Source organism: Ranitomeya variabilis, chromosome 8 (assembly GCF_051348905.1).
Source record: "Ranitomeya variabilis isolate aRanVar5 chromosome 8, aRanVar5.hap1, whole genome shotgun sequence".
NCBI lineage: Eukaryota > Metazoa > Chordata > Amphibia > Anura > Dendrobatidae > Ranitomeya > Ranitomeya variabilis.
The window spans coordinates 113,816,886-113,837,475 of NC_135239.1; the positions used below are offsets into that span (position 1 = coordinate 113,816,886).

The 20,590-nt window shown below is 45.0% G+C and overlaps 1 protein-coding gene across 2 annotated transcripts in view; it reads left to right on the top strand.

The window, feature by feature from the left end:
* The window catches only part of DDR2 (discoidin domain receptor tyrosine kinase 2), a 534,261-nt gene that overhangs the window by 437,099 nt on the left and 76,572 nt on the right, over positions 1 to 20,590 (top strand). For both annotated transcript variants that reach the window (XM_077278825.1, XM_077278826.1), the window contains one exon: positions 13,208 to 13,335. In XM_077278825.1, the coding sequence (XP_077134940.1) occupies positions 13,208 to 13,335 (128 nt within the window). The remainder of the gene's footprint in view (positions 1 to 13,207; positions 13,336 to 20,590) is intronic.

Genomic DNA, 20,590 nt, shown 5'->3' on the forward strand with positions numbered 1-20,590 from the left:
TCAGGGTCATTTGGCTAAAGTTGTGGGGGGTAGGGCTGGCTCAAGATTTTCGTGGGCCCAGGAAACGCGGAATACGTCACGGCGGTGGAGCAGGGAGAGGTATTTTAACTTTGCAAGTGCTGTGATCCTGAGCAAACAGTGGGGGCCCACTCGTTGACATTGGCACTGGCACAGGGCCCCTCATAGTACGGTGGTGTGTTTGACGGCGGGTGGTGCCTCCCACTGGCAGAGACACTTTTGCGTACTATGAGGGGCCCTGTGCCAGTGACGTCGCCAACGAGTATGCCCCCCACCTGATGAAGGAACCTGCACTTTCATCTGCACCTTCCTCTTTGTCCCCGTGTAAGGTGGTATAGTATGCGGGAAGGGGAACTTTCAGCAGGGTCAGATACTGGCTGTGTAGAGTGCAAGGGGAATGTAGTGGTCTGGGTCAATGTACCAGCAAACTCATCTAGCAGTGGCTGGGCAATGGGCAGGATGAGGAGGAAACACAGATATAGGCCCAAATAATAAAGTGGGCTAAATGCAGTTCAACATTGGTAACAGGACTAACCAGGCGGCATTGCTTTGTTCAGCGGAAGACAATTGTAAGGAGAGGCTGACACAGTGAGTAGGCCCAAATAAGCAAGTAGGCTAAATGCAGTTCAAAATTGGTAACAGGACTAACCAGGCGGCATTGCTTTGTTCAGCGGAGAGCAACTGCAATGAGAGGCTGACACCGTGAGTAGGCCCAAATAAGTAAGTAGGCTAAATGGTTCAAATTTGGTAACATGACTAAACAGGCGGCATTGCTTTGTTCAGCGGAGGACAACTGTAAGGAGAGGCTGACACAGTGAGTAGGCCCAAATAAGTAAGTAGGCTAAATGCAGTTCAAAATTGGCAACAGAACTAAACTGGCGGCATTGCTTCGTTCAGCGGAGGACAACTGTAATGAGAGGCTGAATCAGTGAGTAGGCCCAAATAAGTAAGTAGGCTAAATGCATTTCAAAATTGGTAACATGACTAAACAGGAGGCATTGCTTTGTTCAGCGGAGGACAACTGTAAGGAGAGGCTGACACAGTGAGTAGGCTCAAATAAGTAAGTAGGCTAAATGCAGTTCAAAATTGGTAACAGGACTAACCAGGTGGCATTGCTTTGTTCAGCGGAGGACAACTGTAATGAGAGGCTGACACAGTGAGTAGGCCCAAATAAGTAGGTTAAAGGTACCTTCACACGAAACGACATCGCTAGCGATCCGTACCGTTGCAGCGTCCTGGCTAGCGATATCGTTTCGTTTGACACGCAGCAGCGATCAGGATCCTGCTGTGATGTCGCTGGTCGCTGAATAAAGTCCAGAACTTTATTTGGTCGTCCGATCGCTGTGTATCGTTGTGTTTGAAAGCAAAAGCAACGATACCAGCGATGTTTTACACTGGTAACCAGGGTAAACATCGGGTTACCAAGCGCAGGGCCGCGCTTAGTAACCCGATGTTTACCCTGGTTACCAGCGTAAAAGTAAAAAAAACAAACAGTACATGCTCACCTGCTCGTCCTCCAGCGTCTGCTTCCTGACACTTACTGAGCGCCGGCCCTAAAGTGAAAGTGAAAGCACAGCGGTGATGTCACCGCTGTGCTGTTAGGGCCGGAGCTCAGTCAGTGTCAGGAAGCAGACGCTGGGGGACGCGCAGGTGAGCATGTACTGTTTGTTTTTTTACTTTTACGCTGGTAACCAGGGTAAACATCGGGTTACTAAGCGCGGCCCTGCGCTTAGCAACCCGATGTTTACCCTGGTTACCCGGGGACCTCGGCATCGTTGGTCGCTGGAGAGCGGTCTGTGTGACAGCTCTCCAGCGATCAAACAGCGACGCTGCAGCGATCGGCATCGTTGTCGCTATCGCTGCAGCGTCGCTTCGTGTGAAGGTACCTTAAATGCAGTTCAAAATTTGTAACAGGACTAACCAGGTGGCATTGCTTTGTTCAGCGGAGGACAACTGTAAGGAGAGGCTGACACAGTGAGTAGGTCCAAATAAGTAAGTAGGCTAAATGCAGTTCAAATTTGGTAACAGGACTAACCAGGAGGCATTGCTTTGTTCAGCGGAGGACAACTGTAATGAGAGGCTGACACAGTGAGTAGGCCCAAATAAGTAAGTAGGCTAAATGCAGTTCAAAATTGGTAACAGGACTAACCAGGAGGCATTGCTTTGTTCAGCGGAGGACAACTGTAATGAGAGGCTGACACAGTGAGTAGGTCCAAATAAGTAAGTAGGCTAAATGCAGTTCAAATTTGGTAACAGGACTAAACAGGCGGCATTGCTTTGTTCACTGGAGGACAATTGTAATCAGAGGCTGACACAGTGAGTATGCCCAAATAAGTAAGTAAGCTAAATGCAGTTCAAAATTGGTAACATGACTAACAGGCGGCATTGCTTTGTTCAACGGAGGACAACTGTAATGAGAGGCTGACACAGTGAGTAGGCCCAAATAAGTAAGTAGGCTAAATGCATTTCAAAATTGGTAACAGGACTAAACTGGCGGCATTGCTTTGTTCAGCGGAGGACAACTGTAATGAGAGGCTGACACAGTGAGTAGGTCCAAATAAGTAAGTAGGCTAAATGCAGTTCAAAATTTGTAACAGGACTAACCAGGCAGCACTGCTTTGTTCAGTGGAGGACAACTGTAAGGAGAGGCTGACACAGTGAGTAGGCCCAAATAACTAAGTAGGCTAAATGCAGTTCAAAATCGGTAACAGGACTAACCAGGCGGCATTGCTTTGTTCAACGGAGGACAACTGTAATGAGAGGCTGACACAGTTAGTAGGCCCAAATAATTAAGTAGGCTAAATGTCTGCCAAAAAAAGTTCATAAATAAACAGGTGGCATAGCTAGGTACAGGGGTGGGCTCCTCTGCTGAGTAGCAGACAGTGGTAGTAGGCACAAAGTATTAACTGGTCTAAATGGAGGCCAGGGCCCCAGGATATTTTAGCTATCATCTATCATTTCAACAAATTTGTATTGGCAGTGCCATTGAAGGATTTAACAGCACAGACTACACAGTGGTGGAGCAGGGAGAGGTAAGTATTGCAAGTGGTAGAGCACTGTTCGAGCTGGGGGGAACACTCTCTTGTGGGCGGCGGTACTGGCACAGGGCTGTTATGATCCGGTGACCTTGGAGCCGCATGAAACTTTCTCTGGAGTCGGTGGAACCTGTACTGACCGCAATCCTGAACTAACACCGCAACTAGAAGTAGCCGTGGGGTGTGCCTAACACGAACCTAGACACCTCGACACAGCCGGAGGACTAAATACCCCTATAGAGGGAAATAGGAATGCTACCTTGCCTCAGAGCAGACCCCCAAAGGATAGGCAGCCCCCACGAATAATGACTGTGAGTAGGAGAAGAATAGACACACGCAGGTAGAAACAGGATTTAGCAAAAGAGGCCACTCTAGCTAAATAGGAAAGGATAGGACAGATTACTAGGCAGTCAGTATTAAAACTCTTCCAAAAATATCCACAGCAGATAATACAAAAAGCTCCACAATCTAACTAAAGACATGGAATGTATATCTGCCACTCCAGAGAATCCAACAAGACTGAGAAAATACTGACACAATCGAAGCTGGACAAGAAAACACAAAGAATAGCACTGAATTGTGAAGCACACAGCATGTGTGCCACAGAAAAAAAAACCCAGACACTTATCTTTGCTGATTTGGCAGAAAGGCAGGAGGAACCAGGCAGAGGTCCATAACCTCCCAAGAACAATTGACAACTGGCAAGGACAAATGAATCCTGCACGCCTAAATACCCCAGTCAGAACTGCAATCAGCAGATACACCTGACCAGGGCTGCAACTCAGGGGCAACTGCATTACCACCTACAACCATCGGAGGGAGCCCAAAAGCAGAATTCACAACACAGGGCCCCTCATATTACGATGGTGTGTCTGACGTTGGTTGTGTACCACCACCGTCAGAGACACTTCATTGTACTATGAGGGACCCTGTGCCAGTGCCGTTGCCCAAGAGTGGGCACACCCACCTGTACAGGCAAACGGCACTCGCACGGGTGCTTGTGCCATGTGGTGATCACGGCCCTGTGGGGGGAGTCAGCCCATTTAGGGAGGTATAAAAATGGCCTATGGTGGTCATTCAGCAGCTGCAAATGGAGGAATTGAAGCAGTTAGTAAGAGGAGGCCAAAACCAAGACATTTTTCAGGCAAGTTACGTGTCAGCAGGGGAAGGTGGGGCCAAATAATTTGAAATCCATGATTAGTTCATTTTAATGAAGGTTAGATCATCGACATTTTGGGTAGCCAGACGTGTCCTTTTTTCGGTCAGTATTGAACCAGCAGCACTGAAGACTCTTTCGGATAGCACACTAGCAGTAGGGCAAGCGAGCTCCTGTAATGCATATTCTGCCAATTCAGGCCAGGTGTCTATTTTAGATGCCCAGTTATCAAAGGGGAATGACCTGTGAGGGAGAACATCGATGAGGGAGGAAAAGTAGTTCGTAACCATACTGGAAAAATGCTGTCTCCTGTCACTTTGAATCGATGCAGCAGTACCTGTCGTGTCAGCGGTCATTGCAAAATCACTCCACAACCTGGTCATAAAACCCCTCTGTCCAACGCCACTTCGGATTTGTGCACCTCTAACACCTCTGCCATGTTGCCCCCTACGGCTCGTGTGAGAACCATCACCGCCGTTGTGTGCTGGGAATGCCTGAACCAAACGGTCTACAAGAGTTGCTTGTTTGGTAGCCAATATTTGCTCAAGGTTCTCATGTGGCATGATATTTTGTCATTTTCCTTTATATCGTGGATCCAGGAGGCAGGCCAACCAGTAATCATCATCGGTCATCATTTTCATAATGCGGGGGTCCCTTTTTAGGATACGCAAGGCATACTCAGCCATATGGGCCAATGTTCCAGGTGTCAATTCACTGCTTGTGCTGGGTTGAGGAGCACTTTCTTGCAAATCAACATCACTTGTGTCCCGCAAAAACCCTGTACCTGACCTTGCACGCCACCAGTTTCTATTGCCCCCTGAGAAGCATCCTCCTCCCATAAATATTCATCCCAATCATCCTCCTCCTCCTCCTCTTCATCCGCCACCTCGTCCAGGAGAGTTCCCTGAGCAGACAATGGCTGACTGTCATCAAGGCTTCCCTCCTCCTCGGCTGCAGACGCCTGCTCCTTAATGTGCGTCAAACTTTGCATCAGCAGATGCATTAGTGGGATGCTCATGCTTATGATGGCGTCGTCTGCACTTACCAGCAGTGTGCATTCCTCAAAACACTGAAGGATTTGACAGAGGTCTTGTAGCTTCGACCACTGCACACCAGACAACTCCATGTCTGCCATCCAAGTGCCTGCCCATGTATGTGTATCCTCCCACAAATGAATTACAGCACGCCTCTGTTCGCACAGCCTCTGAAGCATGTGTAGTGTGGAGTTCCACCTTGTTGCAATGTCGATTATTAGGCGGTGCTGGGGAAGATTCAGCGATCGCTGATGGTTCAGCATACGGTTGGAGTGTACGGGCGACCGGCGGATGTGCGAGCAAAGTCTTCGCACCTTCAGGAGCAGGGCTGGTAACCCCAGATAATTTTTCAGGAAGCACTGCACCACCAGGTTCAAGGTGTGAGCCAGGCAAGGTATGTGTTTCAGTTCTGAAAGTGCTATGGCAGCCATAAAATTCCTTCCGTTATCACTGACTACCTTGCCTGCCTCAAGATGTACACTGCCCAGCCATGACTGAGTTTCTTGCTGCAAGTACTCGGCCAGTACTTCCGTGGTGTTTCTGTTGTCGCCCAAACACTTAATTTGTAACACAGCCTGCTGACGCTTACCACTAGCTGTTCAATAATGCTGCGGATGGAGTGGTCGTGCGACTGCACTCTGTGGACGAGCTTTCGCTTCTGGAGGAGGAGGAGGAGGAGGAGGGGTGGCGAACGCCTACAGCCAACTGTTTCCTAGACCGTGGGCTAGGCAAAACTGTCCCACTATGGCTGTCCCCTGTGGACCCTGCATCCACCACATTAACCCAGTGCGCCGTGATGGACACGTAACGTCCCTGGCCATGCCTACTGGTCCATGCATCTGTTGTGGGGTGCACCTTTCTACTGACTGATTGCCTCAGTGCATGGACAATGCGGTCTTTGACATGCTGGTGGAGGGCTGGGATGGCTTCTCTCGCAAAGAAGTGCCGACTGGGTAGGTCATAGCGTGGTACTGCGTAGGCCATCAGGTCTTTGAAAGCTTCGCTTTCAACCAACCGGTAGGGCATCATCTCTAACGAGATTAGTATAGCAATGTGGGCGTTCAAACCCTGTGTACGCGGATGAGAGGATGAGTACTTTCTTTTCCTATCGAGAGTCTCTTTTAGGGTGAGCAAACCTGGAGAGCTGCATATGGTGGAACTAGCGGTGGTGGTGGTGGTGGTGGACATGGCGGATTGAGAGAGGGTTGGTGATGGTATTCTTGATGTTGGCCTACATACAGTGTTTCCTACCAAAAACCTTGTGATTCCCTGACTGCTTTGGCCTTGCGACGATACCTCCACATTTGCTGCTGGTGGTGTCCTAACCGGTGGGCTTACAGTGAGGGAAGCAATGTAGCGTTGCTGACTACCTTCATTCTGAGCAGGTGCACCAACGGTACAGGACGTTTGGTAGTTAGTCCAGGCTTGCAAGTGCATGCTGGTTAAATGTCTACGCATGCACGTTGTATTTAAATTTTGAAGATTCTTCCCTCTGCTAAAGGTCTTTGAGCATTTCTTACAGATAACTTTTGACTGATCATTCGGATCTTGGTTAAAAAATTGCCACACTGCACTCTTCCTACTATCGAATACCTTTTCAGGCATTGCACGCTGTGCTACTTTCACCAGATGGCCACGCTGTCCTAAAACTGTTTTTGTTTTTGACACACGTTTTTGGCCTGATACGGGCCTGCCAGATGACAGCTGTTGCAATGCAGATGGCTGCTGCAGATCATCTTCCTCTGCTTCTGAGCTACTGGCAGCGGCACCCTCTTCCCCCAATGGCTGCCAATCCGGGTCAACAACTGGGTCATCTATCACCTCCTCTTCAATGTCATGTGCACCTTCCTCTGTGTCACCGTGTAAGGTGCTATAGCGTTCGGGACGGGGCACCATAGTCTCATCAGGGTCAGATTCTGGCTGATTACACTGCGAGGGCAATTTAGTGATCTGAGTCAATGGAACAGCATAATAATCTAGCTGTGGCTGTGCATCAGTGCACTCCATGTCCATTTCATCTTGTAATGGGCAGTTAACAATTTCCCTTTCTAACCCAGGCACGGTATGTGTAAAGAGCTCCATGGAGTAACCTGTAGTGTCGCCTGACGCATCCTTCACTTTTGGTTTGGGTGAAGGACACAAGGAAACGTCTTGTTCCTGACCGGGAGCATCCACTGACAACTCGCTGCTTTTATATTTTGAACTTTCTGAAGACGAGGCGAAAGAGCTAGAGGTTGAGTCAGCAAGGAAAGCCAAAACTTTTTCCTGCTGCTCCGGCTTTAAAAGCGGTTTTCCTACTCCAAGATAAGGGAGCCTTCGAGGTCTTGTGTAGCCAGACGATGACGCTGGCTCAACACCTCCAGCCTTAGGTGCTATTTTGCTTTTCCCACTACCACCAGATGCTCCACCACCACCATCAGTACCAGCTGGCAACGACCGCCCATGGCCTCTTCCACCAGACTTCCTCATTTTTAGGAAAATGTTACCAAAATAACAACCGTTATATGGTACTGTAAAACAAGGTAGAAGGTGTAAATAAACTTGTTGAGAATTTAAATCTCCCTTTTTTGGGGGGGAGACTGCACCGCAACTCAGGCCCAGTGTATAACACAACACAATGTAAGTGGCAGAACGTGGCTGGCTGATATACGACAAACTAACAGAACTGACGTATATCCACTTTGTGACAATTTGAATCTCCCTTTTTTGGGGGGGAGACAGCACCACAACTCAGGGCCAGTGTGTAACACAACACAATGTAAGTGGCAGTACGTGGCTGGCTGATATACGACAAACTAACAGAACTGACGTATATCCACTTTGGGACAAGTTGAATCTCCCTTTTTTGGGGGGGAGACTGCACCGCAACTCAGGCCCAGTGTATAACACAACACAATGTAAGTGGCAGAACGTGGCTGGCTGATATACGACAAACTAACAGAACTGACGTATATCCACTTTGGGACAATTTGAAACACCCTTTTTTGGGGGGGAGACTGCACCGCAACTCAGGCCCAGTGTATAACACAACACAATGTAAGTGGCAGAACGTGGCTGGCTGATATACGACAAACTAACAGAACTGACGTATATCCCTTTGGGACAAGTTGAATCTCCCTTTTTTTGGGGGGAGACTGCACCGCAACTCAGGCCCAGTGTATAACACAACACAATGTAAGTGGCAGAACGTGGCTGGCTGATATACGACAAACTAACAGAACTGACGTATATCCACTTTGGGACAAGTTGAATCTCCCTTTTTTGGGGGGGAGACTGCACCGCAACTCAGGCCCAGTGTATAACACAACACAATGTAAGTGGCAGAACGTGGCTGGCTGATATACGACAAACTAACAGAACTGACGTATATCCACTTTGGGACAAGTTGAATCTCTCTTTTTTTGGGGGGAGACTGCACCACAACTCAGGCCCAGTGTGTAACATAACACAATGTAAGTGGCAGAAAGTGGCTGGAAGATATCTGAAAAAATCCAAGGACTGTAGTACAATTTCAATCTCCCTACAATGATCTCAAGACAAGTATGGCAACAACAAAAAGGACTGCTGCACACAAAAGTGTGGACAAATAAACAAGATAACTGCAGAAAGGAGCAACAGGATTTTTGCTTTTAAAAAAGCAGTTGGTTTACACAGCAGTGGTGCAAACAGCAATGCAGCTATCAGGGAGCCTTATAAGGCAGCCTAATAAGCTACAGAGGTGATGCACAAAAAAATAGCCTCCACTGTCCCTGCAAAAAAAGGTGGTGTTGAACAGTGGAAATCGCTACAGCACAAGCGGTTTGGGGGTTTATCTTCCCTCCCTAACTATATCCCTTCTTCTGACGAAGCTGCAGCAACCTCTCCCTATGCTAAGATCGGCAGAATTAAGATGGCGGTCGGCATGCACGCCCCTTTATAGCCCCTGTGATGCAACAGAAAGGAAGCCAATCACTGTCATGCACTTCTCTAAGAGGGTGGGGTCCGAGACCTATGTCATCATGCTGCCCACACTCTGCGTCCTCCTTCATTGGCTGAGAAATGGCGCTGAACGCATCATACAAAACGCGACTTTGTCGCGAAGATCGCCGACCGCATGGCCGATTCCACACTAGGATCGGGTCGGGTTTCATGAAACCCGACTTTGCCGAAAGTCGGCGATTTTTGAATTTGTCCGATCCGTTTCGCTTAACCCTAGTCAGGGTCTGTATTGTTTAGTTAGTGCCTGGACAAGGCTAGGGATTTTATGTTTATGGTTTTGTTTTCAGTACTGTGCAACCAGTGGAAAGAAACACTATTCTGTGAGTGATATAAAAAACCCTGTGGCTTCATGTTCCAAGCGGCAATCTTGAAGCGTGAAACCCGTCAATATATACTTTTTATATACACTGTGTTCCAAATTATTATGCAAATTGGAATTAAGTGTGATAAATATTTAATTGTTTTGTTTTTCAAATAAACTCGTGGATGGTATTGTGTCTCAGGGCTCAATGGATCACTGAAATCAATCTTAAACACATGGGATAATTAGATTTCCAGGTGATTCTAATTAAAGGAAAACTACTTAAAAATGATGTTCCACATTATTAAGCAGGTCACAGTTTTCAAGTAACATGGGAAAGAAAAAGGATCTCTCTGCTGCTGAAAAGCATCAAATGGTGCAATGCCTTGGTGAAGGGATGAAAACATTAGAAATTTCACGAAAACTTAAGCGTGATCATCGTACTGTTAAGAGATTTGTGGCTGTATCTGAGCACAGATGTGTTTGTGCTGATAAAGGCATAATGAGGAAGATTTCTGCCAGGCAAGTTCATCAAATTAAGAGAGCAGCTGCTAAAAATCCATTACAAAGCAGCAAACAGATATTTGAAGCTGCTGGTGTCTCTGGAGTCCCTCAAACCTCAAGGTGTAGGCTTCTTCAAAGGCTTGCTGTGGTGCATAAACCTACTATTCGGCCACCCCTAAACAGTGTTCACAAGCAGAAATGGTTGCATTGGGCCCACATATACATGAAGACTAATTTCCAAACATTCTTGTTTACTGATAAGTGTTGAGCAACCCTGGATGGTCCAAATGGATCGAGTAGTGGATGGTTGGTGGATGGCCACCATGTCCCAACAAGGCTGCAACAACAGCAAGGAGGTGGAGGAGTCATGTTTTGGGCTGGAATCATGGAGAAACAGCTGGTAGGGCCCTTTAAGGTTCCTGAAGGTGTGAAAATGACCTCTGCAAAGTATATAGAGTTTCTGACTGACAACTTTCCTCCATGGTATAAAAAGCAGAAATGTGTCTTCAGGAGCAAAATCATCTTCATGCTGACAATGCACCATCTCATGCTGCAAAGAAAACCTCTGAGTCATTGGCTGCTATGGGCAAAAAAAGGAGATAAACTCATGGTGTGGCCACCATCTTCCCCTGACCTCAACCCTATAGAGAACCTTTGAAGTATCATCAAGCAAAAGATCTATGAGGGTGGGAGGCAGTTCACATCAAAACAGCAGCTCTGGGAGGCTATTCTTACTTCATGCAAAGAAATACAAGCAGAAACTCAATGGATGCAGGAATTGTGAAGGTGATATCAAAGAAGGTTCCTATGGTAACATGTAACTTGGCCTGTTAGGATGTTTTGGCGTTAAATAGCTTTTTGTTCAGTGAATGTGACCTCCTAATGCTGCAAATTCCACAAATGAGCATTTTCAGTTCTTTAAAACATATCAAATGTTTAGAAATTGTACTGTGCCTAATAATTTGGAACAGTGCATTTTAAGTTTTTATTCATTTTGGAGATTATACTGTTATCATTGGGAGGTTTATTCAATAAAATTCGATGTATACTCTAACGGGTGATTACTTTTATTAGACTGACTGCCATTTGCACCAACCATTTAGGAAAATCAGAGAAAAATGTCATTTGCATAATAATTTGGAACATAGTGTAGTATATTTATATTACAATTTTCAAATGTTAATCATTAAATGACGCTCCATGCATTTTGTAAGCAGCAAGAACCTTACATGTAAAAATAAATGTTCAGATATTTCAAACTAAAAATACAATTTTAGAGCAACCCTAAGTAATCATACCATGTACTGTCATATGCAGTCATGTGATACTATTTATTTAAAGCAGCACTACACTTTTTTGTCTAATTAATGATTATTGTAGAAGTGCCGGTATATACTTTGTATTCCTGGTTTCGATGACGTGCCATTTCTGGGTTGATCACCATGTTTATTCTTTCTTTATTCTGATTTGTCTCCCCAAATGAAATTTGCTTTTCCCAATATGCATCTTACTTTGAACAGCAAGTGGAGCATTATTTAATTTCTCTTGCTCTGTTTTGCATCTTAACTATGTTTTAGATTGATCAGTCAAAAAGAACTGTTGTCTCCTTATTCACACTTCAGAGAATCAAGGAATCACTATATTATCCAGCTTTATCTTGTAGACTTGCCTCTGCTTGTGATAGGTTTCTCCATATCAGCTTTTGCAATTAGGAATGAGCGGAGAGAGGCTGAAGCTGTATAATATAAGAATACACTGGACACACAGTGTGCACAGCACTGATGGATATTATAGTGGTGCAGTGTCAGTCAGTGGATATTTATAACGCCCCTGTCTCACACTACTAATCACTGTATGGACTACAATGTCATTGCTCTCTTATTTAACACTTTCAGGCAGAAATTAACTCTTGCCTGCATGGGAGACATGCACAGAAACAAGGAAGTTGAAGCTAGGTGGGAAGTGGAGCAATCTGAGAGCAGCCAGGTGGAATTTGGTAGGCATGGTGGCATCATCACAGGAAGTTTACAGGAAGTCAGAAACAGTCATCTTGTCTACACATGAAAGCGTGCATAGAAGAGGTAGTCAGACATATGACACAGCCGCAAATAAAGAAACTCTTAAAATATATGGATGCAACAAAGCAGTGATCAAAAATATTACACAATATATTTCTGAGATACCAATATAAGGATATGGTGGTTTTAGAAGATTCCCATGGGTTACTGAAATTTTAGTATTTCTACGTTTTTTAAACTATTGTACAGTCCATTGGACAATCAGTTATAAAGCGGTAAGGGTTGGCTCCTCTCTCCACAAATCCAAAGTGTTCATATTTATACTAAGATAAAAAATGGGAAAAAATGTAAAGGCAGAACAATATTTATTTTATTAAATAGGTATATTACACCTATTCCCTTAAACAAACTAGGTGACTGCCTGCTCCCACTACCCCATACTTTTATCATTAATGGAGTCATACATTCCTGATACAACAGCACATCTACACTGCTCAGAAAGTAATGAACTCCAGGAATATATAACATATAGTCTTTGATAAATGTAACATTCAATAATTAGGATTTTCTTCTGGAATGACAGTCAAACATAGTGATTTATTGATATAGACTCCGACAAGCCTCAGGGCTATGTTTGTTGGCATTTTAGCATAGTCAAAGGGGTTTTCCAGGTTTGGCATGAAAGTCTGCAGTCACTCTGTGTAAATCCAGACTTGTAAATCCTCGCAGTGCGCACAGAGCGAGCTTTTGAGAATTTTCTGGTGACAGAGATGAGATCGGGTGATCATGGAACTTGCAAGTATGCAATATGCATACTTTCGGCCACATTCTGAGTAGACGTGCACGACCTCGCTCAATTCACTTGCAATGTAACCAGGAGCATTTATATTGCATACTTATGGTCACAAGACCGCCCACTCGCTGTGCCGGAGAATCCTGACAGCCTGCGCTGTGCACGTTGTTAAGATTTACAAGTCACATAGAGTGACTGCAGACTTTTGTGCGAAACCTGGACAACCCCTTTAAATTACACAATGTGTAACCTTTACCAGAAGTATCAAGCTATGCTGTATGAATGCATGAAAAAAAGCTTGATGCATGTGTTATGAGGCACTGAAACAATTTAATTAATGGTTTTAAATACTGCAATTTTTGTTTTGTAGGTTCATCTCTGTGAAGCAGAGGGGGTAGAGGCCTTTCTAGACAAAGATTTGATTTTGGATACAAACATTGGTCAGCCCACTCTTGTGGCTGTGAAAATGCTCAGAGCAGATGCCAACAAGAATGCCAGGTGTGTAAGTCAGTTTTAGATCAGCTAAGTACTCAGATATAAGAACTGGAAATACACCTCTTTACAGCTATTCCTCCTATGTTAACAGTGAAAAGAGAAACTGTCACCAAGTTTATGCTGCCCTACCTAAAGGCCATTTAAAGTAGGGGCTGAGACCCCTGATTCCAGTGGCTTTATGTAAATGACAGTGCAATGCCACATGTTGCTCTTGCTACTGTGATCAGCCTGCATGGCTTAAAGGGAATCGTCACCACATTTGATCTATCTGACCTACTATAATAGGCATAAAGGTTATGGACTGCTGAAAATAGTCATACATGTATGCCTCATGGATGATGCCTTATTGTGTAGAAATCTTCTTTTATCGCTTTATGTTAATTCGATCTTCCAGGCAATGAGGCATACGATGCCTGGAAGATAACGCTGCCTCCTCGCTTCATTATCCTATATTTCTCCTCCCCTATCATTACTAGGTCCCTGTGACGTCAGGAGCGTGGCCGGAAATCTCGCGCCTGCGCACTGCTCCGCCCTTCTGTGGGCATTGGCTTCATATTTGTTCTACACAGACGCCTGAGATTTACTGCAACTTCCACTCCTAGTATTCTCTGGCGTGCAGAAAAGGTGCAAATTACATGCTTACTATGCAAGGCAGGAGGAAGGAAGTTATAAGTCACCCTTTCTGTAAACTGGAGAACACTGGGAGGAGAAGTTACAGTAAGGGTATGTGCACACGTTTAGGATTTCTTGCAGAAATTTCCTGACAAAAAACGGACATTTCTGCCAGAAATCCGCATGCGTTTTTTACGCGTTTTTTGCGCTTTTTTTTCGGAGCTTTCCCAATGCATTAAATTGCGGGAAAAACGCGAAAAATCAAAATTAATGAACATGCTGCTTTTTTTACTACGATGCGTTTTTTTTCGCAGAAAAAATGCATCATGTGCACAGAAATTGCGGAATGCATTCTAAATGATAGGATGCATATGTATGCGTTTTTATCGCGTTTTATGGTGAAAAAATGCTAAAAAAACGCGAAAAATCCTGAACGTGTGCACATACCCTAACTCTCTAGCGCCTGTGAAGAACAAAAGAATAGCCAAGAAGGGCTGTTAGTATGATGGCTCAGCTTCACCACCAGTATCAACACTACAGGCCTCTGATTTGTTATACTGTGCACACACAGGACTAGACAAGCACACCCTCCCTCAAATGCGAAGTATCACAGAGCAGTGCAATGGCTTCAGTGTGCCAAGCCGGACGGCGCCTGTCTTTTTATTATTCTGATGATGTAAGATGGCCAGCCAATCACAGTAATGCCACAACCAATATGGCTACGGCATTACAGTGACTCCCAAGCAATCCATGAATGCTTGTTGGCTGCATAACTGTTACGAAACTGCAGCACAGAACTAGGAGAGAAGGGAGAAAGCTGACCCTGCACTAAGACTAGGCTGAAACCCTACGATGGAGTGGGCGACCCATTCCTTGTGAATAGAGCCACCGACAATCCTAGTTTAAACTCAGCGAAGACCTATAGATAAGGGGAAGGAGGTCCCTAAAAAAAGATCTAAGGACTGGGTATAAAAACAGGTCACCTCCTAATAGGAAACACAGAGAAAGCTGCAGAAACAAACTGATAACAGAAACTAAAGATAGCAGAACCAGAGATCCCAGAACTGCACAATATCAAACACAGAAAGCTATCAAAGCACCTAGCGAGAACTCAAGCGGATTAACCATTTAACGACCGCCGATACGCCTTTTAACGGTGGCCACTAAGGGTACTTAAACCACAGCGCCGTTAATTAACGGGGCTGTGAAAAAAGTGAATAGCGCCCCCCAGAGTCGGATTTTCTCTGGGGTCTCGGTTGCCGAAGGTAGCCAAGACCCCAGAGAACATGATTCGGGTTTTTTTTACCGACCCCCAAGTTGCGATCGCCGGTAATTAACCGTTTACCGGCGGTCGCAAAAAAAAACAACAAAACGCGATTTCCCATTTAATTTCTCTGTCCTCCGATGCGATCGCACATCAGAGGACAGAAAAATGGGGTCCCCGATCGCCCCCAATGGCCCTCCGATATTCACCTGTCTCCCCCGGTGCTCCTCGTGGCTCCCGATGGGCGCCGCCATCTTCTTCCGGCAAAAAAATGGCGGGCGCATGCGCAGTGCACCCGCCGGCCGGCACCCGGGAGATCTTTGGGGTCTCGGCTGCTGGGGGTAGCCGATACACCAAAGAACATGATCGGGGTCGGTTTTTACCGACCCCTGTTTTGCGATCGCCGGTAATTAACTGTTTACCGGCGACCGCAAAAAAAAAAAAGTGATGTGTAATTCTCTGTCCTCTGATGTGATCGCACATCAGAGGACAGAGAAATAGGGGGATTCGGGGACCCTATCATACTTACCGGTGTCCCTGGGTCCTCCTGCGTCCCCTCCTGCCCGCCGGCTTTTTCCTATGGAAAGAAAATGGTGGGCGCATGCGCAGTGCGCCCGCTCTCTGCTGCCATCTGCCGGCCGGCAGGAGAGAGGAGTTGGGGCTAAAATTAGGGTTAGGGTTAGGGTTAGGGCTAGGGTTAGGGTTGGGGCTAAATTTAGGGTTAGGGTTGGGGCTAAATTTAGGGTTAGGGTTGGGGCTAAATTTAGGGTTAGGGCTGGGGCTAAATTTAGGGTTAGGGCTAGGGTTAGGGTTGGGGCTAAAGTTAGGGCTAGAGTTAGAGTTGGGGCTAAAGTTAGGGTTGGGGCTAAAGTTAGGACTAGGGTTGCGGCTAAAGTTAGGGTTAGAGTTGGGATTAGGGTTGGCATTAGGGTTAGGTTTGGGATTAGGGTTAGGTTTGGGATTAGGGTTAAGGTTAGGGTTGGGATTAGGGGTGTATTGGGATTAGGGTTAGGTTTGAGGTTAGGGTTGAGATTAGGATTAGGGGTGTGTTGGATTTAGGGTTCTGATTAGGGTTATGGTTGTTTTGGGGTTAGGGTTGCGATTACCCTTAGGGTTGTGATTAGGATTATGGATCGGGTTGGCATTAGGGTTAGGCCTCTTTCTTCCTTCAGTCTTTTAGTGTCAGTCTGAAACCGCCTTTTTCGTCAAATAGCGGATCCGCCATTTTTTAGCAATGGATTCATTAGCAATGGATTGTGGCGGATGGTCGTCCGTTCCATCCGCCATGCGACGGAATCCGTCGAGATTTGGCGGACGTCATCTAGACATTGACCACCATTGTAACATTTTTTTGTCTGCGCCGAAATGGCGGTTCGCGACGGATCCGTCGCGTTCGTCATTCCATAGAATGGCCGCCTATGGGCGATCCGTCGTTACCGTCATTTCAGCGGATCCGTTGCCCCAATCCGCTTTTTCAATTGCGCATGCTCCAAAAAGTAGATACTTTTCCCAGACAACCCCCAAGTAATGGATCCGTCAAAAAAACGGATCCGTTAGAACCGTTTTCTCAACAATTGTGATGGATCCGTCGATCCGTCACTGTCGGAGCTGACTGACGCCAAACAACTGAAGTGTGAAAGAAGCCTTAGGAGTGTGTTGGGGTTAGGGTTGGAGTTAGATTTGGGGGGTTTCCACTGTTTAGGTACATCAGGGGGTCTTTAAACGCCACAGCCAATTTTGCGCTCAAAAAGTCAAATGGTGCTCCCTCCCTTCCGAGCTCTGCCGTGCACCCAAACAGTGGTTTACCCCCACATATGGGGCATCAGCGTACTCGGGATAAATTGGACAACAACTTTTCGGGTCCAATTTCTCCTGTTACCCTTGTGAAAATAAAAACTTGGGGGCTAAAATATCTTTTTTTGTGGAAAAAAAAATATTTTTTATTTTCACAACTCTGCATTATAAACGTCTGTGAAGCACTTGGGCATTCAAAGTTCTCACCACACATCTACATAAGTTCCTTGGGGGCTCTAGTTTCCAAAATGGGGTCACTTGTGGGGGGTTTCTACTGTTTAGGTACATCAGGGTCTCTGCAAACACAACAAAGTGATCATTAACCCTATTATATATTGGACAAGTGAGGAATCCACAACCATTATGGTACTTTATGCACTAAGCACTTTAGCTGTTTATTAATTGGTTGTGGTTAATCCGGTACCCTCCATCCAAATACCCATGCTGCTTCCATGGTGCAGCACATTTTAGTGGGTGCACCTTTTCTCCTTATCAAACTTGCTCTGGTTGTGTTAAAACGTAATTATTGATTGTCATAAATTGACCTGGCACTGTTCTTGTGTATTTTTAATCAATTAATAATAAAGGTACATATTTTTTTACTTCTACCTAGTGTGATTGCATGCTTCAATGTTGTGTTTGAATGGTTAGTTGGAAGCATCACGCTTCAATATTTGGAATAGCTTTATGAGTTTTTCTTAAAGACTACTATGTTATCGGTTTCTGAGATTTTGTATTTGATTATAAACTTCTGTGAAGCACTTGGGCATTCAAAGTTCTCACCACACATCTAGATAAGTTCCTTGGGGGATCTAGTTTCCAAAATGGGGTCATTTAAGGGGGGTTTCTACTATTTAGGTACATCAGGGGCTCTGCAAACGCAACATAACGCCTACAGACCATTCTATCAAAGTCTGCATTCCAAAACGGCGATCCTTCCCTTCCGAGCTCTGCCATGCGCCCAAACAGTGGTTTACCCCAACATATGGGGTATCAGCCTACTCAGCATAAATTGCAAAATAAATTTTGGGGTCCAATTTCTCCTGTTACCCTTGAGAAAATAAAAAATTGCAGGCTACAAAATCATTTTTGAGAAAAAAAAAAGGATTTTTTATTTTCACGGCTCTACTTTATAAATTTCTGTGAAGCACTTAGGGGTTTAAAGTGCTCACCACACATCTAGATAAGTTCCTTAAGTGGTCTAGTTTCCAAAACAGGGTCACTTGTGGGGGGTTTCTACTGTTTAGGCACATCAGGGGCTCTCCAAACGCGACATGGTGTCCGATCTCAATTCCAGCCAATTCTACATTGAAAAAGTAAAAGGGCACTCCTTCTCTTCCAAGCTCTGCAGTGCGCCCAAACAGTGGTTTACCCCCACATATGGGGTATCGACGTACTCAGGAGAAATTGCACAACAGCTTTTGTGGTCTAATTTCTCCTGTTACCCTTGTGAAAATAAAAATTTGGGGGCAAAAAGATCATTTTTGTAGAAAAAATGCGATTTTTTATTTTCACGGCTCTACGTTATAAACTCCTGAGAAGCACCTGGGGGTTTAAAGTGCTCACTACACATCTAGTTAAGTTCCTTAAGGGGTCTAGTTTCCAAAATGGAGTCACTTGTGGGGAGTTTCCACTGTTTAGGCACATTAGGGGCTCTCCAAACGCGACATGGCGTCCAATATCAATTCCAGACAATTCTACATTGAAAAAGTAAAACGGCACTCCTTCTCTTCCAAGCTCTGCGGTGCGCCCAAACAGTGGTTTACCCCCACATATGGGGTATCAACATACTCAGGAGAAATTGCACATCAACTTTTGTGGTCTAATTTCTCCTGTTACCCTTGTGAAAATAAGAATTTGTGGGCGAAAAAATCATTTTTGTGTAAACAAATGCGATTTTTTATTTTCACGGCTCTACTTTATAAACTTCTGTGAAGCACTTGGGGGCTCAAACTGCTCACCACACATCTAGATAAGTTCCTTAAGGGGTCTAGTTTCCAAAATGGTGTCACTTGTGGGGGGTTTCCACTGTTTAGGCACATCAGGGGCTCTCTAATCGTGACATGGCATCCGATCTCAATTCCAGCCAATTCTGCATTGAAAAAGTCAAACGGCGCTCCTTCTCTTCCAAGCTCTGCGGTGCGCCCAAGCAGTGGTTTACCCCCACATATGGGGTATCGGCGTATTCAGGAGAAATTGCTCAACAACATTAATGGTTAAATTTCTGTTTTTACACTTGTGAAAATAAAAAAAAATGGTTCTGAAGTAAAATGTTTGCAAAAAAAAGTTAAGTGTTCATTTTTGCCTTCCACATTGTTTCAGTTCCTGTGAAGCACGTAAAGGGTTAATAAACTTTTTGAATGTGGTTTTGAGCACGTTGAGGGGTGCAGTTTTTAGAATGGTGTCACACTTGGTTATTTTCTATCATATAGACCCCTCAAAATGACTTCAAATATGATGTGGTCCTTAAAAAAAATGGTGTTGTAAAAATGAGAAATTGCTGGTCAACTTTTAACCCTTATAACTCCCTAACAAAAAAAGTTTTGGTTCCAAAATTGTGTTGATGTAAAGTAGACATGTGGGAAATGTTATTTATTAACTATTTTTTGTGACATATCTCTCTGATTTAAGGGCATAAAAATACAAAGTTTGAAAATTGCAAAATTTTAAATTTTTTTGCCATATTTCCATTTTTTTCATAAATAATCACAAGTAATATCGAAGAAATGTTACCACTAACATGAAGTACAATATGTCGCAAAAAAACAATCTCAGAATCAGCAGGATCCGTTGAAGCGTTCCAGAATAATAACCTCATAAAGTGACAGTGGTCAGAATTGTAAAAATTGGCCTGGTCCTTAAGTACCAAATTGGCTCTGTCAAGGGGTTAACACTGTTGTCCAGCAAGGAATGGGAGGCAGGTGCTGGGTAATAAAGGGTGATACAATCACCTGACCTAAGGCAACCCAGCACCAGGAGAAAAAGACCAGCAGCCAGAAAACCACAACAAGATGGCGGATGGTCAAAACAAAACAGATTCTAACAATAACAGGGGCCAAAGATGCAGGGCGGGGATTGGAGTTTGAACTTGAGCACCACCCATTGCTCGAGAGTAACGAGCACATTCGAGCACCATGATACGCAACTAATAACCGAGTATCATGGAGCACGTTTGCTTATCCCTGGTCAGCAGGTTTTGCTATTTAATCTGAGAGCAGCACAATGTAGGGACAGAGAATCTGATTCTAGGGATACGCCGGGCGTTGGGCTTTGTGCTGTAGTTTCAGTACAGTCAGTGTTTACCAGTAGGAGATTATCACTGTCGACTAGGTCAGCTACGAGGGAGTCTTTTCTGTGTAACCCATCCCCCACCACTAATTGACAGCTTGCTGATGATGCACAGTCTACGCAAGAAGCTGCCAATCACGGGTGTGGGTGGTGTTATACACAGAGCTCAACATTCTGTCCACTGCTACATCTTCAGCACAGAATACATGCACTTTATCAAAACTACACTGAGCAGCTTAGTAAGTTATACATCCCTGAAATCAGAGTCTCGGCCCTATATCATGCTGCTTTCGGGTTACA